A 25,491-nucleotide genomic window follows, 5' to 3' on the forward strand; every position below is an offset into this window, starting at 1 on the left:
GGTCAAGGGCTGGGAATTGGCCTGCTAGAGGAACTTTGGGACCCTTTTTTAGGCCACTGCTGCTTCCACATCCATTGGCATGCTTGTGGACTGGATCTGATGGCGGGTAAAACTGAGCCAAGCTGCAGCATCCATGTGTATGGCTGAGAGCTGGAGGATTTGCAGGCTGAGCTAGGCTGTAACATGCTGGCCTATGCAAAAACCAGGGCTGGGGACAGTCTGGTAGGAATTTTTTTGGGGGTCATCTCATCTAGGCCACGGCAACTGCTGGAGTGTGTGAAAGTCAGGCATGTGGTGGGCTGGATTGGGCTAAGTTGGGCTAGGTCATAGTACCCACCAGTCACATGGGATATGGGGCTGGGGGCAGAACTGACCAGGCTACATCCACCAGTATGTGCATTGGCTGGTTTGGGTGACAGTATGAACTTGTCCCTGCATTGGTTGTCCCACACTAGAGTCAAGTCTGGGGTTACCCCAGCAGAAGTTTTTTGAGGGACAACCCAACTAAAATGCTGGACTCAAACTCTGGCCTCAAGGAAAGTCATAGGATATGTGATCTTTTCCTGGAGGGCATGTATCAAGAATGAGCCTCCATAGTTACTGATGCCTTTGCAATAGAGGACATGCCCAGATGCGCATGGAAGACATGAGATCTAGCTTATCTACGCCAACAGGGGACATTGAGTGCCTCGTCAGAGGATGGAAAGCAAAATTGGTTAAACAGCTCTTCTAGCCAGGTTTTTCAGCAAATGTCTAGTTCAGTGGATACACCAAAGTAGACCTGTTGAGACAATGGACCATAGAAAGATTTCTTAACCTTGGTGCAACAGTGTTGACAGTATCTCAGAACTATCCAGACCATTCAAGCAGCACCCTTAGAACATTTCATCCCATATTGGGGTTTCTGAGGTGATGTCTAAGGATTATCTCCATCCCTGGGTGCTGATATAGTTTGACAGCAAGGAGCAGGTTCCCCTTCCCCTTCACATGTGTGTCAGACATAGAAGGAAGAAAAAAAAATGAAACATTTGTCTCACCCACCATTTTCCATACCTTGACCTTTTGTACCTAATCAGAGGCTCCCATGAGCATGTATCCCTCTCAGCTATGTAAATATTAAAAAGAAAATTAAGAATTAATGAATATTGGATAAGGCTTATGTGATTTAAGTACATAATAGCTCGGCACATTCTCTGCTGACTTTAAAAAGTAATCTGTATAATATGGATCATACTCTATATGATATTTTGTAATTCAGTGCAGAGCCTGCGTCTGAAAAAAAGATTATTTATACGAAAAGCAGAATGACAGAGATCTTCTATCTGCTAGTTCACTCCCCAAAATGCCACCATAGCAGGATGTGGGCCAAGCCAAAACTGAGGGCATGGAGCTCTGTCCCAGTCTTCCGCATGTGTGTCAGGGGCCCAAGTATGTGGACCATGTATTGCCATTTTGCCAGTAATATTAGCAGTGAGCCAGATCAGAAGCAGAGCAGCTGGGACTCAGACTGGTGTTCTGATAGGGATGCACAGATAGCAAGAAATAGCTAAACTTGCTGTGCCAGTGACACAGGCCCCAGAGCCTGTATTTTAAAAATGAATGATTATGATTTTATTATTTTTTTTTAAAGATTTTATTATTATTGGAAAGCCGGATATACAGAGAGGAGGAGAGACAGAGAGGAAGATCTTCCATCCGATGTTTCACTCCCCAAGTGAGCTACAACGGCTGGTGCTGTGCCGATCCGAAGCCGGGAACCAGGAACCTCTTCCGGGTCTCCCACGCGGGTGCAGGGTCCCAATGCATTGGGCCATCCTCAACTGCTTTCCCAGGCCACAAGCAGAGAGCTGGATGGGAAGTGGAACTGCCGGGATTAGAACCGGCGTCAATATGGGATCCTGGGGCTTTCAAGGCGAGGACTTTAGCCTCTAGGCCACGGCGCTGGGCCCATATGATTTTATTTTTAAAACATGTGTAGAATAGTGTGTGTGTGTGTGTGTGTGTGTGTGTGTGTGTGTGTGTGTTGGGGATGGTAGCTTCTGATCACAGTGACCTTAAAAGATTTTAAAAAGAAGCCCAGCGCAGTAGGCTAGTGGTTAAAGTCCTCGCCTTGCATGCGCAGGGATACTATATGGGTGCTGGTTCTAATCCCAACGGCTCCGTTTCCCATCCTGCTCCCTGCTTATGGCCTGGGAAAGCAGTTGGGGAAAGCCTTGGGACCCTGCACCTGCCTGGGAGACCTGGATGAAGCTCTTGTCTCCTTGCTTTGGATCAGCTCAGTTCTGGCTGTTGTAGTCACTTGGGGAGTAAATCAGCGGGTGAAAGATCTTCCTCTCTGTCTTTCTTCCTCTCTTTACTTCTGACTTTCCAATAAAAATAAATAAATCTTTAAAAAATATTTTTGAAAAGGTATGCTAGGAAAAAAAGATGCTATTCAGACTGTTTCCCTGATTATTTTTATATAACCTGCCAGCTATATTCTGCTTTTCATAGTAATGATTTAGCCATTTTGTGTGGGTAAGTTTATCCTGTACTAAATACATTTTTTAACTTATTAAGTCAATTCTGGAAATCAGAATTCTTTGTATTTAGTATTCTTTAATTTCCTTAATATGTGGTCAGTACCCTTGCTGTTGATACTTCACTTTTCTCCTGCTAGTAGCACAGGATGTACAGTATGTTCTTCTTTACAGTTCTTGTTAGATGTCAGGAAGGTAAATGAGAGAGTTTACTTTCAGTGTTTTAATATGAAAAAAGAGAAAACTGTAGAGTAAATCCAAGTGGGTTGGCCGAGTTGAGACACTTGTCTGTATGTTCCAAAATGCCCCTCACGTTTTTCTTTAGAGTTCATGTAGTATGCTTGAGTAGGACCTTGTTTACCCTTTTATGAATGGAAGACAAAGTCCTAGAAGAAATATATACCCTTTTACAAAATTATTTTTTTAACATTGTTTACATAATTGAGAGGGATGCATGCCCGTGTGCGTCTCCAATTAGTATGGGTAGGGTCAGGGTAAGGAGGAAGGTTGGTGGGACAAATATTTCAATCTTTTTCCTCTTGTATTCTTTGGGAGGGAAAGAGAAGTGGAGGTCACTCCTTGGTGTTAAACTACATCAGCACCCGGGGATGGAGGAACAGTCATTTGATGACATCTTAGAGTCCCCAGTGTGGGGAAGAACAGCCTGAGGGTGTTACTTGAGTGGTTTTGATAGTTCTAAGAAATTGTTTCATTACACCGGAGTTGAGAATATCTTCCCAAGGTCTATTGGCTGACCAGCTCCAATTTAGTGCATGCACAGGCCCAGGAACACGTTGCAAAGGTTAGCCAATCTGTTCTGCTTTTCATCTTTTGACGAGGTGCTTGATGTTCTCTGCTGCCTGCATGGGCGGGCTGTTGGGTCTTTCATGTGTATCTGGAAATGTTTTTATTGCACATTCAGCAGCTGAGGAGACTCAGTCCTGACATATGAACTCTGTGGTCAGACCACATGCATTGTGATTTCCCCTGAGGCCAGGATTAGAGTCCAGCAATCTAGTTGGTACATTCTCTAAGAAACTTCTTCTGGGGTGACCTCAGACTTTCAGGTGTGCGCTAGCCAGTGCAGGGACAAGTTCATTTTGTCACCCACACCAGCCAGTGCACAAACTGGTGGATGTAGCCTGGTCAGTTCTGCCCATGCCTCATCTCACTAGTGATGGATATTACAATGCACCCCAACCAGCCCATCATAGACCCAGGCTCACACATATCAGTTGCCATGACCTGGTCGGAGCAACCCCCAACAACCTCCACCAGGCCTGCCTCCAGCCCTATTTTCTGTGTGCTGGCATATGCTGTGCTCTAGGCCACTGCATCCCACATCCCATCTGGCTCTCATGCACACCTATGGGTGCTGCAACTTGGCTCAGTCTGGCTTACCACCAGACCCAGCCCATATACTGCCAATGGATATTCTGTCTTGCCCAGCCCAGTCTGCCACCAATCCTGGCTGTTGAGCTCACCAGCAGAAACTGCAGCCTAACAGAGTTGTGCCCACAGTTTCCCTACCAAGCCCACTTCCAGCTCCAGATCTTGTGCTTGCCAGGGGGTACTGTGGTACGGCTCAACACAACATAGCCCAGCACTTGCTAGCAGGTGCTTCAACTGGCCTGCACCCATTCTGGCTTATGTGTGCACCAACTCTCATGTTACCAATGGAAGCAGCAGCCCAGCAAACTTCCCTACCAAGCCTGCTCCCAGCCCTGGGTCATGAGGGTGCTACAGACTAGTCTGAGATCGTCTGCCCCCAGTCTTGGCATTCTGCAGCAGGTGCCACAGCCTGCCTTAGCCCATTCCACCCCCAGACCTAGTGCCCTGCAGTGAGTGAAGCAGCTTAGCTCAGTCTTCTCTTCACTCCCCTCTGCCCCCCCCAAGTCTTCAGTGTGAACTGGTGAATGTTGAGGTCCATCCCAAGTCACACATATACTGATGGGTGCTGCAGTCCAGCCTGGCATGGCCTGCTCCCAGTCCCAGCTCTCGTGCTCCCCAACAGGAACTGTAGCCTAGCATGGGAATTCCTTAAGTTCCTCTATGAGGCCTGCTCCTAACCTGGATCTCACATGTGCTGACTGGTACTGCAGCTCACCCTGACATGGCCTGCCCCTGGTCTTGGCATTCACCAGCAAACTCTGTGGCCCAGTCCAACTGGCCCACATCCACTCTGGTCTGGCTCTCACTGGTAGGTACTACAGCCTAGCCCAGCTGGCCTATCCCTCAACCTGGCTCTCAGGTGAACTGGTGGGTGCTGCGCCTAACCCAGTCAGGCATGCCCTCCAGCCCCAGAATTTGGATATGCCAGTGGCTGGCAGGCAATGCTGTGTAGTCCAGCCCAGGTCTTTCACATCGTGTGCACCTTGACCTGACCCAGTGTGCTGTCAGGTTCCCCAACTCTAAGCCATTCCATCTCAGCTCCTTAGCCCACCTGCAAGTGGAGTGGCCATGCGAGCCCCCAGAAGTCACTCCTCCCCTATCAGGCATACCCTCAGTTGTTCTCACTACAGTATGTCTTCGGATGCCTTTTCCTTGGGCAATCTGCAGTCCCCCACCTGAGTACTGGGGTGTTGTGTCCCTAGCCCTGCGTTTCTCACCTTCTTCACTTATTTTTAAAAATGGGGGAAAAAAGCCAACTCTGTTGGCACACTGGTATAGTTAACATAAATTTGGCATTAATCGGGCCCAGAATGCACGCCAGTCTTGGCTGCTTTTCTCCCAGCAGTGTAACACTTGCCTAGGTATAGGGCACAGCCGAGACAGTTTCCTACAGCTAGAGGAAGAAGTACATTTTTTAGCACCAATTCAAGTGCCTTAAACTCAGAATCTTAAACTCTTTTTTAAAGATTTATTTTATTTTAACTGGAAAGTCAGATATACAGAGAGAAGGAAAGACAGAGAGGAAGATCTTCCATCCGATGATTCACTCCCCAAGTGACTGCAACAGCTGGTGCTGCGCTGATCCAGAGCTAGGAGCCAGGAACTTCCTCCTGGTCTCCCACACAGGGTCCCAATGCATTGGGCCATCCTCGACTGCTTTCCCAGGCCACAAGCAGGGAGTTGAATGGGAAGTGGAGCTACCGGGATTAGAACCGGCGCCAGTATGGGATCCCAGGGTGTTCAAGGCGAGGACTTTAGCCGCTAGGCCACGCCGCCGGGCCCAGAACCTTAAACTCTGAATGCTGCTCCTCACTAAAATGAATGAGGGCTTCTTGGAGAAATGACTGCGTTTGAAGCTGGAAGAAAAGAGTAAGAGTTCTTTGTAATTTAGGGGCGTGGTAAAAAACCCAGAAGCCACCTTGAAGGGTTTCCTACTGCCTGCTGGAGAGATCTGAGACTAAAACAAGAAATAGAGTAAAAGTTATGGAATAAAGTCAGGATCCCTGAGTTCGTTCAGTTAATGATGGCAGATAGTGAAGTGAGGAAGGAGAGATTACAGTCAGCCTGGTAAGGATGGATTCAGGCATTTCAGCAGTGGATCCTAATTTGGCAAAGAGGGGAAGACATTTCCTGAAGAACAAGTTACGATGTGATTTCAGGTTAACTCCCAGAAATCATTCATTAAAAATGGAGCTATGATATTTGTAAAATTGTGGGGGAGAGCATATATATATGTATCATATGTCATATGCTTAAAAGACTACACCACTTAGAAAGTAGGTGGGATTGTTTCCAGTTTAATGGAGTCTGAGGTTGCATACCTTCTGCATATGTGCTGCAGTGTGACCCTGAATTGAATCCTGAATCAAACACAGACACACAAGAGCTTTTGGGGGATAATTGACAACATTATAATAGAGATTTTGTATTGTAGCAATGTAAATTTTCTGATTTTGATAACTACAGTGTAGCTATATAAAAGAATATTCTTGTTAGGAAATATTGATACTTATATTCTCTGCATGCTAAATACAATCTACTTTGAAAAGGTTTATAATGTGAAAGTTTTGTGAATTTGGATTAAGGATATCTTCTGGCATTCAGTATTATCCCAGGACTTAGAGTTGATTAAATGAAAGTATGACATTAATTGCATCATTTAAACAATCACTAATAAATTGCTGCTTTAATCATAAGGGCTTCTGATGCTGAGATGAAATGGATGTAGCTAATGGTTTCCTATTATTTGAATGCATTTGAATTTGCCTGTTCAAATCATTTCTCCAGTAAATCTGCCTGCTTGCATTTTCTTTTCACTCTGAACATTGTTTATCTTTGCTTATTAAGTTAATCTTTGTAAAAATCACTTTTAAATATCCCGTAGAATATATTTGGAACATGGTCCGTTCTTGTCCTTCATTGCCTAGGACTATGAAAAGTTTTTCCTGACACAAATATGTGTATCTTTTATTCTGACACTGAAGGAGTGCCCAGCAATTTAGGTTCTGGCACTTAGCTACCTGGAGTTTGGTTCCGTAGGTTAAGGGGTCACTTGCACAGGACTACCCTCTGTTCAAGAAGCATCAGTAGAGGACAGTGCCATGGCTCAACAGGCTAATCCACCTGCAAGTCCTGGTAGCTCATATAGGTACAGTTTTGTGTCTTTACTACCCCCCATCTAGCTCCCTGCTTTTGGCCTGGTAAAGTAGTAGAGGATGGAAGATCTTTCTCTCTGTAAATTTGCCTTTCAAATAAAAATATTTCTTTAGGAAAAAAAAAAAGAAAGAAAAGAAAAAGAACCTGAGGGTAGGACACACGTACTGCCTATTAGCCAGAAGTTTCCATAACATCATAAATTTGGTGATTTGCTACAGAGACTCACAGAACTTGGGAAAATACTTATATTTGCCAATGTATTATAAAGGGTGCCACTCAGGAACAACCAAATGAGAAAATGTATTGGGCAAAGGTAGAGAAGACCTGCAGAGCTTCCATGCCTTCTGGGCAACACCTTCCAGCCCGTCTGTGTGTACCCCAACCTGGAAGTTCCAGGAACCTTGTGGCTTAGGGAGGTTTATGTATGTTCAGTTATATAGGCATGGTTAATTAATTCATCCGCCATCAACACTGAAAAAAACCTCTCGTTTCTTTCCCCTGTGAAATGGGGCTAATCATGTGACTGGTTTCTCTGGTGACAAGCCCTTGTGAGACACCTCATTAGCATAAAGTTAGATGTACTTGATACGGATTTAGTCTGAAAAGCCAAAGGTGCTCCTATCAGTCAGAAAATTCAAAGGAACTCTAAGGGTAAGGACTACAATAAATATTCTCTAGATTACATTTAGTCCATATTATATGGCCATGTGCTACATGATGATGTTTCTGTCAACAGTAGCATACCCAGTGATGACACAGTAAGATTCTGTCACCTAGCGATGGTGTGGCCTTTTTAGTTGTAAGGAGACTGGTGTTTGATGAAATTGTCACATTCCTCAGGAAGGATCCTTGGTGTGACATGCTGCATGACCATATAACGGTGTCCTTCAGTCAGAAGAAGAGAAAGAAGCACGGTTTAGCTGAGTTGAGAAATGTGTGAGGGTTTTGGTAAATTTTTAGAATTTGAGATATAAAATGTGATTTTATTACACTAGAAATGGTTTAGTCTTTAGTGTGTGATCATGTTCTTTTTAAAAGGTTTTGCTTTCACAAACTTATTTTGTGTATTAAAGACTTAACTTGGATTAATATGTAATCTGCCTTTTAGATAGCCGTAAATAGAAGATGCTCAGTTGATACTCATTGGATGGTTTCAATAGTAATCTCAGGATTAATGCTAAGAGGACTTTATGCTGTGGTCATGGAAAACTTGGGTTTGGGAATCAGATCTCTATTCAAGTCCCAGCTCTTCCTCTTACTCTGGTGTGACTTTGGCATAGAGGTGACTTAACCTTTCTAACTTCAGTTTATGCATGTGTAAAAGGATATCCTAATCACCTGCTAGTCACACTGTTAAAGATTAACAAGAGTATGTAATGAATTTAGGACACTGTTTGACATAGACAACTCATTGTGTGGCAGCTGTACATATTATCGTTATAATTAAAATGTGTGTGTGCTAATGGATAGATTTTTTTAAGCTTAGTGTTTGGTTTGGGAAATGGAAAGTTTGATAATCCTGATTGGCTGTACTTGAAATACAGGCTTTGTTTCTGTATTAAATACATGAGGTGATTTTTTTAACTTGAAGAGCAAACAGGTGCCATTTGGGCCCTAGGCAAAACTGTAAATGTAGTGTAAATGAAGTTGTTTTCCATCCCTTTTGCTGTCAATGTTCAAAACAGCCTCACCTCCTTCCAAAGACCAAACGCTTGAACTGAACTGTGTCTTTGACTTTCCATTCTTCAAGATTCTGTTTTCTTTGCAGGAGTTGGGTTTTAGGAAGGTTAGAAGAAAAACAAATGTTAATTTTTAGTAGTTTATGCTAATTTAGAAGTAGCTAGGACAATCTCCATTTCTATTTTAAAAGAATGTTAAAAAAGTAATTTAAAAATGACATTTGGTAGGGACAGGTGCACAAGCAAATAATAAAGGAAACGGTTAAGGTTTTCCTGCTCTTGGGACCTCCAGCCACGTGCAGGCTTTGGCGATTGTTCTCCCTCTTCCTTTAACTCAGTCTTAGGTAGTCTTCTCACTTACCTGAATAGTGCAACCAAGAACTTCAGGGAAGCACTGTGCAGATACCTGAAGCCTTTCCTGCGTGGCCTGTCTCATATTTGGTCTTGCCAGTGCTGGCCAGTGTGCTGGGCTCCCTGGCACCAGATGCTGTCTTGTCAATTCAGCAGGTCTGCCAGGCTGTGCTTCATTACTTTTCCCTGCGTCCTGGCAGTGGGATGCAGTCAGCAATGAGCTACCAGGACTCACTGTGCTGTGATGGAAAGATGTTGTAACTTCCTGCAGGGATTAATCTGCTTGCCTGTTATCTGTAATGCCTGAAAACCATTATTTCAGGTGTTTTACATGGCTGTCTGCTTCTTTAGGTAGTAAAGTAAACCTGGTCCTGAATATTCCATTATGACTAGAAGCAGAATTCTCAGATTATGTGGAGAATTAAACTCTCAGGTAGTTAAGACTTTTGCTTAAGCATACAAATGTTAACAGTTTTTTGGGCCATAGGACAAATGTATTTTTAGTTTCAATTATTTTGTTAAATTTTATGTTTATTGGAAAGAGTAATTTACAAAGAGAAGGAGACAGATCCTCCATCCGCTGGTTCACTCCCCAAATGGCCATAGTGGTTGGAGCTGAGCCTATCCAGAACTGGGAGCCTCTTCTGGGTCTCCCATACAGATGAAGAGTCCCAAAGTCTTAAGCTATCTATCCTTCACTGCTTTCCCAAGCCACAAGCAGAGAAGCAGAGAGCTAGATTGGATATGGAGCAGCTGGCACACAAACCGGCACTCATATGCGATGTGGCACTTGCAGGTAGAGTGGGTTAGCCTATTGAACCACCTGCCCAGCCGAATGATTGTTTACAAATTGCCCTTTGTCATGTTGTGTCATTTTACATTCCTCTTGAGTATGCAGAGTATGAAACTACTTAATTCCCCATATCTTTACTCACTGACATCAAACTTTAGATGTTTAAAATAGCATCTCATAGTTGTTTTCATTTGCCTGTTAGTTGCCATGAGTGAAATTGGACATATTTCCTGTGTAAAAGTCCGTCTGTTTCCCTTTATGTGTACTGTTAGTGTTCTTTAAGCATCTCCCTATTGGACCTTTGCATTGTTTATTTTCTCTGTTTATAGGAATCCTTGGAGTGGCCCTTTGTGATATCATTGGGAGACATGTTTTTTGGTTGCTTATTGGTTGACTCTTGGAATTATTTCTTTAAAGTCTGTTACTCATTTGAAAGGCAGACTGACAGAGGGCGATGCAGGGATCTTCCATCTGCTAGTTCACTCCTCAAATGGCCACAGCTACTGGGGCTGGGCTAGCCCAGAGCCAGGAGCAAGGAACTGCATCTGTGTCCCTGCAGATGGGTGGCAGGAGCCCAGGCATTGGGCCATGACCTGTCCCCTTCCCAGGTGTATATGAAACAGGGCAGCTAGAATTCAAACAGATACCCCAGTATAGGATGCTAGCATTACAGGTGATTATTGGCAAAGACACAGTGCTGGTCCCCACTTTTTGTTTATTTGAAAGAAGAGCAAAAAGAGTCAATATGCTGGTTTACTGCCCAGATGCCTCTGAATAGCTAGGACTAGACCAGGCCAAGGTCAGGATTCAAGACCCCAGTTGCCCCCAGAGGTTCATACTTTGGCACTGCACTTGTATCTCCATTCTCCAAAGGTTCGATATATTTATACACAAAAACATGTATTTATTTAATTAAAAGTCAGAATTAGGGAGACAGAGTGAGAGACAGAGCGAGCTTCCATCCACTGAATTCACTCCCCAGATAGCCTCCATAACCAGAACTTTGCTGCTCAGGAGCCAGGAGCTTCCTCCAGGTCTTCCCCTTGGGTGCAGAAGCCCAAGGACTTGAGCCATCCTCTGCTGATCTCTCAGGCCACAAGTAGAAAGGTGAGTTGGAAATGGAGCAGTCAGGACACGAATCAGCACCCATGTGGGTTGCCAGTAATGCAGGGGACTACCAGCATGGCATTGGGCCCAGGTTCTGTTTCCCTTTGAGTTATGTTCAAAGGGAAAGAGTTGTGTACCCAAATGATCAAACAGTGATTTTTTTGCTTCCCTTACCTCTTGCTATGTCATGACCCTTGTATTACTTTGGATGCATTTTTTCCCTTTGAGCAGTGCAGCGTGTAAGCTGAATGTTGGATAACAGTTTTGTGCCTCCACATAAACAAATTCGTGTTTTTCAATTTTTTTTGTGCAAGTAAAATGGAACTTGGAAAGGTTATCTAATGTTTTGTCTGTCATCTAACTTTTTTTTACTGCTGTATTTGTTGACTAGTTGTATAAACTTAAGCAATCTTTTAGAAGGCTGTACAATGTAGTGATGCCATTTCTGCATTAATAACTAAATGTATAGATCTAAGCATGATAGATTATGGCTAAAAAGATATTCATTTAGCAATTTATATTTGAATTTAGATTCTATAGTGTTGCCTGCTTACAAAAAGACGATTTAGCTTTCTTTAAGGAAAGTTGTCCAGACATTTAAACACAAAATGACTTAAATTCAAGTTTAACTTTAACGGAATTTCAGTAACCCTCAATTAAGTTAGACACTTAAAGTAATTCCATACGTGGATCTTCTTTGTGATGAAACTTACTATGTTTAATTTTCCCAGCAGAAATTCAGGAAGCAAAAGCTCCCAGTCCTTCTCTAAACCGGCAAACCAGCATTGAAACGGATAGAGTGTCTAAGGAGTTCATAGAATTTCTCAAGACCTTCCACAAGACAGGCCAAGAAATCTATAAACAGACCAAGCTGTTTTTGGAAGGAATGCATTACAAAAGGGTAGGTTAAGAATAAACACTTAGAAATACAGTTTTGATTACAGGAAAGGTCTTAGATGTGACTCAGTGCTATCTTGTTACTGTGTACTGGAGAAAATCAATACGCAAACATGTTAAGTTACTTACCTAAGGAAAGCATCTGAACTAACTTAAAACCTGACTCTTAAGCTAGTACTTTTCCATTGATTCAGTGGCATTTAGATCCTCTCTGTATGGAAATTTTGACATGGGAGCAACGTAATTCATATGCTTTAGTAGTGGGCCTTTTTCTCTTGTGCCTTGTGAGTAGTTTATACTGCCATGGTAGACCTTTATCTCTGAGTAGTAGTTTGTTAATCCAGTAGCAATAATTTTCAGGTTTTCGTGTTGTTCTTTGTGTGGTGTGTATGTGTGGGTATTAATTTTGATTTTCTTTCTCTGTTCAGATAGAGAAGGGAAAGGTAGAATTTTAGACGTGGAAAGGAGCCGTCGCAGCTGTCTGGTTTCAGTCCTTTTATTTTATAGATGAGAAAGTGGTGAGCCAGAGTGTGACTGGTCCAAGGTTACACAACAACAATGCCAGCATCACGACAAGAACCTGTGGCTTCCACACCTGTATCTGCAACCTGGAGTTGCAGTCTTTCTGTAGTGGGTTTTTTCTAAGTAGGTATTAATTATACTGTCACATTCTACAGCCACTGAACTCAGCATTAGTTCTGATAAACCCTTTGTGAATCAAAGCAGCCACATGGTGTTTAACTGATTAGGCAAATAACGATTGGACTTCTGCTAAATATTTTTACATGTCAAATCCAGTTATTTGTGTTCGGATAATGACATTTAGATGTCAGGTGAACAAACTATCATTGAGTTTTTTGTTAGAAGCAATAACTTTCTTGTCGTTGTATTATAAGGGTCTGTTTACCATGAATGCTTATGTATTTGACACTGCTCCACTGATTCTGCCAGATATTCATCATTCTTCCTTCCATACCGCGACTGAGTGGGGGGGTATCCTTCCCCAAATTTCTTTTATTTTATCCTACTTTTTTATATTTTATTATTATTATTATCATTTTATGATACAGTTCCGTATTCCCTTATCCCCTCCCCAATTCCTTCCCCCCACCCCAGTTCCTCTGTATCATTACTAACATATACTTCTTCATACACAGTAAGTCCATCTTTGTCTGGAAGCAGAAATGCGTACGACACTGCATCCTCACATCTGGATGATAGTCTCCATTTCACAGCTACTGTAGTACATCCCCTTAAATGAAAAGTCGTAATACAAAATCAACAACAGGAAGAAAAATAGAAATTTACAATGCCATGAAGTTAAATGACATGTTGCTAGATATGACAGTCTCCATTTCACAGCTACTGTAGTACATCCCCTTAAATGAAGAGCCACAAAACAAAATCAACATCTGGGAGAAAAAATAAATTAACAACACCAAGAAGTTAAGTAACATGCTATTAAATGACTAACGTGTAGCTGAAGAAATGAAAATCAAGAACCTTCTTGAAGAAAATGATGTCACTGCATGATCTACGAGTCATTGAATGATTTAATCAGATGAAAGTGTTTTGAAGAGATGAAACTAACAGAAAACAACAAAACCCATGTGATTTATTTTTCGCTGATCTTTGTTGGTGAAGTGTGTCTCCTCCAGACAATAAAAAGATGGCTTTTGTTTTTTAATCCAGTCTACTAATCTATGACGTTTGATTGAGCTTAAGCCATTTACATTCAGAGTTTAATATGTATGGATGGTACTTTGGTCCTGTCATTTTAGGAATGGGTTGTTCATTAGTTTAGTCTTCTGTTGTAATTTTCCTGGAATCTTCTTCCCGTTTGCCTTTGGTTTTGGTCGGCTCTATTCCTCTTTTCTGTCAAGAGAACATCTTGAAGTATCATTTGTAGGGCAGGTTTGGAAGAGGAAAATTTTTTTCAACTTTTCTTTACTGTGGAAGAATTTGATTTCATTTTCAAAGACAAAAGAAAGCTTTGCTGGATATGTTATCCTAGGCCGAAAATTTTTTTCTTTTAGAATCTGGAATATGTCACTCCATTCTCTTCTTGTCTGTAGAGTTTCCTGTGAGAGATCTCCTGTGAGTTTAATTGGCATTCCTTTATATGTCAATTGATTTTTTTCACGTGCACATTTAAGGATCTTTTCCTTATGTTCAATTAAAGAGAGCCTGATGATCATGTGTCTTGGTGAAGATTGCTTTTGATCAAGCCTGTTGGGAGTTCTGTGCCCCTCCTGGATCTTGTTTCCTAATTCTTTCTCCAAATTAGGGAAATTTTCCTTGATTATTTCATTAAATGCATTTGCAAACTCAGCTTCTCTTTCTGCACCTTCTGGGACTCCCATAACTCTTATATTTGGCCTCTTAATAGTGTCTTTCAATTCTTGAATACTTTTTTGGGCCTGATTCCAGCTCTGCTTCCAGCTTTTTGTTTGCTTCCCACTGGTGACAGGAAATATCTTCCAATTCTGAGATCTTCTGCTTGCTTCATTCTATTTTGGAGACTCTCTACTGTACTTTTAATTTGCTCTACTGTGGTTTTAATTTCTGATATATCAGCCTTGATTTGCTTTATTGCTTCCTTAAATTCTTTGAACTCTTGCATGAGCTTGTCATTTTTGATCAGAATCTTTAAAATGATTCTTATGGATTCTGTGTGCCCCATTTTCTCGATGTCTTCCTCAGTTAACTCTGAGGTTGGCAAAGGCTTTTGCTCCATTGCAGGGGACTTTTCGGTAATATTCATTGTGCCTTTGTTTCTTCTTTTGCTCTTGATCATTGTACTTCTGGTTAGCAGATTCTTCTCCTTTGGGCAGATTTCTAAGCTTTGTCACCCACAGGTCTGCAATGCGATTTTTACTTACTGCAGTTGGTACCCAGCTCTTTGCTTGCAGTCACTTGTGCCACAACATCCAGCGAGTTCCAGGTCTGGGTTCTTATATCAGATTTCCACCTGTGGTCTCCACAGTCCCAGCTCCTGGCTCACCACTCTGTACCTCCTGTGATACCTTGCTGAGGCTGCACCATTGTCTCCTCAACCTTTCTCCCACTTCTGGTTGGAGCAGATCCAAGGATTAGAGAGACACCAGGTGTCCTATATAGTTAGGCTGTTGGTGGTGCTGATCTTGTCGGAACCTGTTGGATGTTAGTTCTGGGTGCCACACGGACCTCTTTTGATCTGTATGATGCCACAGTCGGTATTTTTTTCCTGTGGGACCAGTGCAATCCAGTGAACTCAGTGAGTTTTCCCAAGCTCAGCACATGCACAGTTCACTGTTGTCTCCTGCAGTCCCAAAGCTATTGCCACAGTGTACCAAATGGTGCCTGACGTACCACTACTACAGTTCTTGATCTGCTGGCCATCAGGTCTGAGGGCTACCCAGACCTGTCTTGGGTAGAATCTGTAGAATGCCACGTCGATGCAGTCCACCGAGTCAGAAATGAGCTTACTCCCAGCTCAGCGCATGCTCCATCCTTTCCCTTGCCCTTTCCCCTTTACGCATAATGGTGCCCAGTTCAGCTCTAGGGGGCTGACTGGGCTATGAAATCCACCCTGTTCTCGCACTGCCTGTCTGAGATCTGCTGCTCTGTCTCTGCTCATGGTCAAATCAAACGTACCAGCAGGACGGGCAGTTCTTTGTCTGGGTTTACCTCCCAAGCTCCCAGTGAAAGTCCCTTCCCTCCTGGTTGCTGGTGGAGTTTTGGCTGCTGGTGGAGTTCAGATCGCCTAGCTGAATGCTGCTGGAGTATCAGTCACTGTAACACCGCACTGTTGTGTCCGCTGATTTTCTGTGTCTGTCGATCTCTAGGTACCCCTCTGCTGTTGTTCTGTCCTTTCCTATTTCCTGAAATATGTCATCTCTGCTTCATCCTGATTAAATGTTTCTCTGTCCGTTTAAACGTGTCCTTACTCTATTCCACCATCTTGATTCTCCCCCCAAATTTCTTCAGTCTAAAACAGTGACTCACTCTTGTCCACATTATTCCCCACATCATTCTTTTTTGCTTCAATCCTAGATTTAGCTTTCTTTTTTTTTTTTTAAGATTTTATTTATTTTGATTGGGAAGTCAGATATACAGAGAAGAAGAGATAGAGAACAAGATATTCCTGTCCGTTGATTCACTCTCCAAGGGGCCACATTAGCTGAAGCTGCGCCAGTCCGGAGCCAGGAGCCCAGAGTTTCATCCCTTATGACTACAGGTTCCCAAGGCTTTGGTCTATCCATTTTGATCTATGTGCCCGTCTAAGTGGGTACAGGATTCCCAGGCCACAGTCAGGGAGCTGGATGACAAGCAGGGCCACCAGGATTAGAAGCAGTGCCCATATGTGATTCCGACATATGCAAGCAAGTACTTTAGCCCCTAGGCTACCACACTGGACCCAGATTTAGCTTTAAAGAAAGTTGCATTTTCTTGGAGAAGATTAAACTATTTATTTATTTATAAATAAAGTCAGAGCTCTTCAATCCTCTGGTTCATTCTCTAAATGACTGCAATGGCCAGGGCTGGACCAGGCCCAAACCAGAAGCCTAAATATCTGTCCATGTTTCCAATGTGGGTGCAAGGACCCAAGGAATTGGATCATGTTCTGCTACTTTCCCAGGAACATTAGCAGGGAACTGGATCAGAAGTTGAGCAGCTAAGACTTGTACTCGAAGCCGTATAGGATGCTAGCATTGCATATGGCAACTTAGCCTGATGTGCTATAATACTGGCCTTATCCTGCCTTAATTTTATAACGAGTAACACTCTGCTTTGTCAAAATGCAGATATTCTGATCATTCAACAATTACAGTAAAGCTTTCTCCCCATTTTCCTAGATTTCTGTTTGGTTTTTTAAATGATTCCTTAATTAGCAATTATTCTGATAAATTCTTTTCCCTTACTAAAAAAGCAGTCATACACAACAGAAGACCTTTTGCTAGTTTCTTCTCTGCGCTTCTGTAGCAGTCTTTCAACAGCTTTCTTGTTGTGTCTCAGACCCTTTGGTTATTGTGGACAGCTACAAAACAGCAAAGGCCAGAACTTAGAGGGGAACATCAATCAAAATGGATAGAACAAATTCTTCCTGCACAATAAGAAACTTACAAAAGAGGTTAACGGGGTCCCTCGTCCAGCGAGTGAAGCTCCGACACAGGTGTTTGCTCTTGTGAGGATTTATTGAAGGACAAACTAATTACATAACATAATAAAACAAGAAATCCAAGTATAATATAGAAGGGCAGTGACTACAGTATATTTATAGGCTTCCTCTTCTTCTACTACTACTACTACTACTACTCTTTGTTCTCTCTCAAACTTAGCTTAAATCCCTATCAACAGCCAATTTCAACAGGGCTGCTTGGCCGCACATCAAACACACCAGTCACAGCCTTGATCACACACACACACACACCAATCATAGCTCTGATCACGCGCACACCATGCAGACTGCATGAGACCGTGAGCCAATCTTCTGCAACTTCCTAAAACTTGTTTACTGCCTTTGTGCCATGAGAAGACAATAACAAGTGCCATCTTGGGGCATAGTCCCGCTCTCCACAGAGGTCAGGTTAGAAGAGCAGATAAAAGAGACTATGGAAAATACAGATTAAAGAGACTATGGAAAATAGGCTTCAGCAGGTACTGAAACTTGTGGCAGTGGACTGATAATTAATAGAGAAATTTCTGTGATATTTAGGGCTTCCATGGGGACTTGAGAAGTTGCGGACATTCTGAAGAAGGCATTAATTGTTTTTTCATTTTAATTATTTGAGAGGCAGAGTTAGAGAGAGAGAGATCTTCCCATCTGCTGTTTCGCTCCCCAGATGACCACAACAGTCAGGCTGAAGCCAGGAGCCAGGAGCTTCATTTGGATCCCATGTGGGCACAGTTGCCTAAACACTTGGACCATGTTGCACTCCTTTCCATGGTGCATTAGCTTGGAGCTGAATCAGAAGTAGAGCAGCACTGTCTTAAACTGGCATTTATATTGGATGCTGTCCTTCCAGGCAGTGGCTTTACCTACGCATGCCACAATGTCAACGCCAGTGCTTTGTGTCTTAAACGAAATTAAATACGCTCCTGCTGAAGGACATATGTGAGACTCTCCTAAGTCCGTCCTGAAAGCACAGCTGACTCTTGCTGAACCCAGTCAGTGCAGAGTTGAGCATTTATGGACCTGCTGCCTAGAGGGAAAGAACCAGGTGCGGTGATTCCAGTTAACAGAATGGGTGCAGGCTGTGTGTGTGCCCCGCTGAGACATACCATTGTGTGTGGGGGGGAAGAAAGAGCAGATATCTTGCACAGAATTTTTTTTTTTTTAGTTTAAAATTTTACTTTTGGTGATATTTACATAGTTGAGAGTATGGGAAGGATCAAGGATCAGGGGAAAGTGGGCGAGACCATTGTTTACACATTTTGTTTTTCTTCTTCCTGTATCTGGGGGAGGGGGGAATACAAGGGGAGAAACCACACCCCGCCTGCTCACCACCTCAGTACCCAGGGATGGGGAATGGCTACCCAGTGTAGAATTTTTTTAATCACTTGCTGTAACTTATGTAAGATTGGTTTGTTTTAGTTCTCATCTGTATAATTTGACCTTTCCCTGAATCGTGTTGGGAAGCTTAAGTGATCAATGACTAGTCTTATTTTGGGCCTACTCACCAATTTAACACCATATGTTTACTGGCTCCATGTATTTAGGACCAGTAGGGCACTGAGGACTCAGTTCAAACTTCAGTGAGTGACATCAAAGTATTTTAAATAAATAAACTATTGGGCAGAATTTTTACTGTTTGTAAGCCGGGATGCTGTGCAATTCATTGTAGCCCATGAAGTTTATAAAATGCTAATCCTGCTACCTGTTTTGTTCAGTTTATCTTGCTGGGAAAAAAAAGTCTTATGATCTATGTAAGGAACATGTGATCTCATTTATACTTAGTCACAATTGAACTATTGATAGTGGTCAATGTCTGGTCTTTCTTGGAGATGTGAAATGAACATTTGTAATTAGACTGTTCTCACCAGCTTTCCAGTAATTGAATTTGATAAAATGAATTGCTTTCACCATCTTATTCAACAAAGTATAGAAATGTTCAGCTATCCAGGTACGTTACTGGATTTCTTAAAGTATGTGCATTGCATGCATGGTCTACTTAATATTTAACTTTAAATTTTATTTAAGAGGAACAAAATCTTAAAATGCTTTTCCTTTAAAATTATCAAAAACAGCAGAAAGTAGCAATACAAAAATATGAACATCAAAGCTAAAATTTAAATGGATTAGGCACTTAATAATAGTACAAAAGCAAGTAAATGAGCCTGGAAATGCCTCATAGAAGATCAAATTTTTTCAAAAGTACAGAGGAGAAAAGTTTCAGGTACACAGTTTAAAAAGTGCAGAATACACCCATCGCGTTTTGGGTGGCTTTTTTGTTTGTTTTTTGCTTCTTTAAGAGGGAGAGAAAGATTTTTCATCTGCTGGTTCATTCCCAAAATGGCTGCATTGACCAGGACTGGACTGGGTGCTTCATACGGGTTGCCCACATGGGCACAGTGGCCTGAGAACTTGAGCCATCTTCAGCTGTTTTCCCAGGCCATTAGCCAGGAACTGGATTAAAAAGTAGAGTTGCCAGAGTACCAGCCAGCACCTATATGAGATGCCTGCATTGCAGGTTGCAGCTTTACTCACTATACCAGCCCCAACCCATCAGTTTTAATACTCGAAGGCATCCACTTGTCAGCAATTTAAACAATTTCAAGAAAAATGTAATAAAATTGACTCCGTACTTTTCTCCGACATGGAAAAGATGATCATAGATAATGATTGGAGAATCCTTAAAGAAAGATATTGGAACACTGAAAAACCTTTTTGGAATATGTGCATCCTAGAAATTTGAACCAACACAACTGACACTAAACCTACTTCATTTCTCTCCTTTGCCAAGGACTGTGCAGAGTTGAAATTGACCTTACTTGCAAGTGAACAAATTGGTCTGCCGTGGTAGCACACGTATCAGCAGAAGACATGAGTCAAAGACAAATGCAAGATTATTGCAGCAATGGCAATAACCAGAGTGCCAAGATCTGTACTAACCCCCCAAATGTCAGTTCCTTCAGGGTAGTACAAAGTAAAGGAAATGTCTGCACGTGCAGTGAATTTTATTAGAGAGGAACACTGAACTGATCAACCCTGAAACTTTTTTTAATGGGCAGTGAGTCAACCTGACCTTTGCCCCAGATGGAAACACAGCACCCGTGAGCAGTCACTCCCCTCTCTCCCCACTGTACTGCTGCTGCTTCTGTAACTGTTGGTACACAAGTGTCTTAGAAGAGGTAAAGCAAAACAAAGGTCGTCATTCCCTTTTCTCACAGAAGCACAAAGATATGTGTAAAATTGTCTCGCAGCATCTTTGTCTAAGTGCAAACAGAAGAACAGTAATACACAGCTGCATCGGTGCCCTCTTGAGTTAAGCTAGACTAAGCACTGACCATGTGCCGCGTGGGAGGGAGCAGTGGGGGACAGTGCTGGCTATGTGCCACGTGTGAGGGAGCAGTGGGGGACAGTGCTGGCCATGCGCCACTTGGGAGGGAGCAGTGGGGGACAGTGCTGACCATGCGCCACCTGTGAGGGAGCAGTGGGGGACAGTGCTGACCATGCGCCACATGGGAGGGAGCAGTGGGGCACAGTGCTGACCATGCGCCACATGGGAGGGAGCAGTGGGCAACAGTGCTGGCTGTGCACCATGTGTGAGGGAGCAGTGGGGGACAGTGCTGGCCATGTGCCACCACATGGGAGGGAATGGTGGACGATAGTGCTGGCTGTGCAGCACGTGTGAGGGAGCAGTGGGGGACAGTGCTGGCTGTGCGCCACATGGGAGGGAGCAGTGGGGGACAGTGCTGGCCATGCACCACCTGGGAGGGAGCAGTGGGGGACAGTGCTGGCCATGCGCCACATGGGAGGGAGCAGTGGGGGACAGTGCTGGCCATGTGCCACCTGGGAGGGAGCAGTGGGACACAGTGCTGGCCATGCGCCACCTGGGAGGGAGCAGTGGGGGACAGTGCTGGCCATGCACCACCTGGGAGGGAGCAGTGGGGCACAGTGCTGGCCATGTGCCACATGGGAGGAAGCAGTGGGGCACAGTGCTGGCCATGCCCCACATGGGAGGGAGCAGTGGGGGACAGTGCTGGCCATGCACCACCTGGGAGGGAGCAGTGGGGCACAGTGCTGGCCATGTGCCACATGGGAGGGAGCAGTGGGGAACAGTGCCCTCAAGGAGCTGAAGTCTTAGTGATGAGAGTAAACAAGCAGATGTTTAACATGTTGATAAATCTTAGAGAATTTAAAGTAGACTAAGAGGACAGCATATTTATGTTCTAACATTTAATTATGTTATAAACACTACTGAAGTGCAAACTGTTCAGCAGAAACAGAAAAAAGTTTTCCAAATTGTAACTTAATTCTACAGTGATTGTGTGAAGTTGAGGGAAGGGTTATACAGTTATTGTAACAACTGAAAGCGGGCTACTTGAGTGCTTTCAGAGTTTTGAGTGCTAAAATTTGGAGCAAATGATAGGTAACCATGCTTAAACTACCGAATTAGATTAATAAATGGTTAGATTAATAAATGGTTCATCTTTTGTGGGAAGTATATAAGCTGAAAGAATCATAAATCACAAAGATGTGAAATCTTTCGTACTAAAAATAAAACTATGCTTGAAGATTTAAAAATGAAGTTTTATAAATCCAATAATTTGGCTGTTAAGTCCATTGTGTGATTGAAAGGGTTTGAGGATGTCTACAAAATTACTCAAGACTAACACATTTTCTTAAAAGATTTATTTATTTTTACTTGAAAGGCAGAATTAGAGGGAAAGAGAGATAAGGAGAGAGAGCTTCCATCTGCTGGTTAACTCCCCAAATGGCCGCAGTGGCTGGACTAGGCTGATCCAAAACCAGGAGCCAGCAGCTTCTTTTTGGTCTCCTGTGTGGGTTCTGGAGCCCAAGGGCCATTAGTAGGGGCAAGATCGAAAGTGGAGCAGTTGGAACTCAGTTGGCACACGTGTTCCAGCCCCATAGGCAGAGGGTTAGCTTACTGTGCCACAATGCCAGCCCCAGTAGTAACTTTTTAAAGATCTGTGCAAAGAAAAATAAAAGTTGAGTAAAGTAGGTTACTGAGAAATTCTAAGTTTAGTAGAGAATATCACAGGATCAGCCGTCCGCATCCTTGAGGACCACAGTCTTAAATTCAGCCAATCACAGATGGAAAAGGTCTTGGGGAAATTGCATTTGTATTGAATGTGTAAAAATTTCTTTTGCCTTTTCAAAAACACAAGTATACTACTTATATACTATACAATATTTTTTTAATTCTCTCTCGCCTGCAGAATTAGTGTAATATATAAGTATTTTTAGGATTAACACTAGTATAAGAATGGTATTGGAAACCCCTTTAAAAAATTAGAGCGGTACTCATGATCTTTCTTCAGTAACTAAGCAGCCTCTTTGTTCCTTTGTTTCAGGATTTAAGCATTGAGGAACAGTCAGAGTGCACTCAAGATTTTTACCAGAATGTGGCTGAAAGAATGCAGACTCGTGGAAAAGGTAATGGTAGTTTGCAGCCAGCCTTTGAGGTGTCGCCAGGAGTTGCACGCAGCCCAACCTCTCAGTCTCAACAGGTTTTCACTTCTGAGGGCCTGGCTGGTTTGCACACTTCATCCTGTGAACTGTTCCTGTATGTTTCTGATAGCTGGTCTTGTACTTGGCAGTGGCTTTGGATGCTGCCTTGTGTATATGTTTCCAAGATAAAGCAGTTGGATCATTTTTTTGAATATTGTTTTATTTCTACATTAGGAGTAAAAATGGAATGTAGTGAAACCTTTTGGGAGGTTTTCCTAACTGAACTGACATTTTAGAAATGCTGCCTTAGTGAGGCATAATTGATGATGATGTGTTCCTCAGAAGAACTGGGGCCAAAAAAATAAAAAAAGAATCAGTGACATGATTTAGAGTGTTAGTACTTTAGAGATTCTTCTAGAATTTGACTTCCATTTTTATTGGACTTATCTGTCCCATGTGTGTTCCTCACAGAACTCTCTAGGATCTTAATGGTCAACCTTAGAAAATCAAAAGGATAAATAAGTCTTGCCAGCGTTTATCACTCATGGGAACTTCAAGTGCTTTCCTGTGTAGACATAGGAGTGTTCATGTGTAAGGAATACTCCTGTTGGTTTCTACCCACACAGCTTAAGTTAGGAGTAAGGATCCTGTAATCGCAGTCCCAAAAGCTGAGATAATTTTTAAAAGCACTTTTGCTTTATTCTTTTCTCTTTTTTCTTTTTGTTTTTTTGAGATTAGAGTTACAGATACCTTCCCTTTACTCTTCACTCACAAATGGCCACAACAGCCAGGACAGGGCCAGGCTGAAGCCAGGAGCTTTTTCTGTATCTCCCATGTGGCAGGGACGACAGAGGCCCAAATAATGTGGACCATCTGCTCTTTAGCATTAAGCCGGATGGGAAGTGCAGCAGCTAGGACTCAAACTGGCACCCATATCAGATGCTGGCATTGTGGGCATCAGGCAGCTTTACCTGGTACACTCAACACCAACCCATAAAAGGTCTTTTTAAATGTGACATATTTTTGTATGTATGTTTAATGTGTTTCTAGTAAATCACTTTTACTATGTAGAGAATACTGTGAAAATATGTTCTTTTTATTATTTTATTTTTGATGTTATTTACATAGCTGACAAGGATATATGGCGATGAGAACCACTGATTGTGAGGGGGAGGGTCAAGGTATGGGTGGGATAAATGCTTCCCATTTTACTTTGGTTTTTCTCCTGTTATTGAGGGGAGAGTGGGCTGTTCCCAACTGCCGAACTACATCCCCACCGCCAGAGATGGGGATGTCCACTTGATGTCACCTTGGAAATTCTGCTGTAGGGAAAAATGTTCTGAGGGTATTGCTTGAGTGGTTTTGAAAGTTCCAGGATGCTGTTGGTTTCTCTGCTCCATGGTTGAGAAAATTCTTTCAAGGTCCTTTGGCTGATGGCATCCACTCATCCAGACACTTGCTGCCAAAGCTTGGCCAGGACACCTGTTCTGCTACCATCTTACATGGCACTTGATATCTTCTGCAGGCCTAAATTAGCTGGCCATCAGGTCTCCCTCATTCCCCTTTGCGTGCTGTCCACTGCATAGGCATCACTGTTTGAGGAGGCCCAGTCCTGATACATGCATACCAAGGTCAGACCACAAATTTTATGATTTTCCCTGTTGCCAGAGTTTTGAGTCCAGTGGCCCAGTTGGGGAACCTCCAAGAAACCTCACTTCAGGTGACTGCAGACCCAGCTCTTGCATGTTCCAGCCCCAAGTCTGATTAAGTCTAGCACCGGAATCAGCATATGCACACTGGTGATTGCACTTGCCTGATCAGTTCTACCCTCAGCCGCAGGTCCCATGCAAACCGACAGCTGCTGTGGCCCAGCCCAACCCAACATGCTGCAGACCTGACACTTGCACACACCAGCAGGAATGGCAGCCTAGTTGGGGAGACTCGTAATAATCCCCACCAGACCCACCCCAACCCCAGTTCCTGTGTGTGCCAGTATGTGCAGCAGACTAGTCTGATTCTGGTATAATGCACCCTGTAGTCTTGGCCTTTTTGTGTATGGCTGAATATTGTGTCCCAGCCCACTCCACACCTAGTTCTTGGGTGCACCTGCGGGTGCCACAACCTGGACCAGCTCAGCCTATTCCCAGCTCCAGTTTCTGTAAGTGTCAGTGAATTCCATGATCATGCCTAGCTTGGCTCATTAGCATCCCTAGCGTTCGGGCAAAGCAGTGGATATGCAGTCCCACAGGGGTGAGCCCACAAATCCCCCACCAAATCTACCCCAGATTCAGTTCTTTCACATACTGTTTAGTGCCATGGACCACCCACTGCATCGACAGTCTTTGGTGGGTACTGTGGTCCAGTCCTACCAGGAAGACCCCCAACCCTAGCTTTCATGTGCGCTTGTGAATGGTGGTCAATGCCAACTAGCCCAGCTCAGCTCTCCCTCTTGGATGGATGTCCTGGTCTGACCCAGGCATGTCGTCTGGTTTCTGCCTTACAGATTCGCTGGTCTTGGCCCCCTCATCCACCTGTAGTTGCAGTGGCCTGCACCATGGAAGTCCCCCAGAAGTTATTCCTCACCTGTAATGTGCTCCCTCAGTGGTCCCTCCCTCCCACAGACCCCCCCCAACCACCTTCCCTGAGAAGTCCACAGTCTCAATGCCTGGAAGCACGCAGGTTCCCAGACCTGGTCTGCCGGCTTGCTGACATCTCAAAAATATATTCCTAAGTTAAAATGCTTATGCTTCCCTTGAGTTTTATACCCATTTTGGTATTTCAGTGCCCCCTGAGAAAGTTGAGAAAATGATGGACCAGATTGAAAAGTACATCATGACTCGTCTCTATAAATACGTGTTCTGTCCAGAAACTACTGATGATGAGAAGAAAGACCTCACTATTCAAAAGAGGATCAGGTAGTTGTTTTGCTTTTCTGAAATTTACTACTTGCTATTGGAAGATCAACACATTTTGGAGAAA

At 43.3% G+C, this 25,491-nt stretch overlaps 1 protein-coding gene across 8 annotated transcripts in view; it reads left to right on the plus strand.

The window, feature by feature from the left end:
* The window catches only part of RABGEF1 (RAB guanine nucleotide exchange factor 1), a 75,231-nt gene that overhangs the window by 36,569 nt on the left and 13,171 nt on the right, over positions 1 to 25,491 (plus strand). For 3 of the 8 annotated variants that reach the window (XM_058681223.1, XM_058681225.1, XM_058681224.1), the window contains exons 4-6: positions 11,729 to 11,898; positions 22,416 to 22,497; positions 25,295 to 25,427. In XM_058681223.1, the coding sequence (XP_058537206.1) occupies positions 11,729 to 11,898; positions 22,416 to 22,497; positions 25,295 to 25,427 (385 nt within the window). Of the gene's footprint in view, positions 1 to 7,864; positions 8,004 to 11,728; positions 11,899 to 22,415; positions 22,498 to 25,294; positions 25,428 to 25,491 lie in introns of those variants that run through there. The other 5 variants (XM_058681226.1, XM_058681228.1, XM_058681229.1 and 2 more) reach the window with 4 other exon arrangements.

This window comes from Ochotona princeps, chromosome 24 (genome assembly GCF_030435755.1).
Source record: "Ochotona princeps isolate mOchPri1 chromosome 24, mOchPri1.hap1, whole genome shotgun sequence".
NCBI classification, from domain to species: Eukaryota; Metazoa; Chordata; class Mammalia; order Lagomorpha; family Ochotonidae; genus Ochotona; species Ochotona princeps.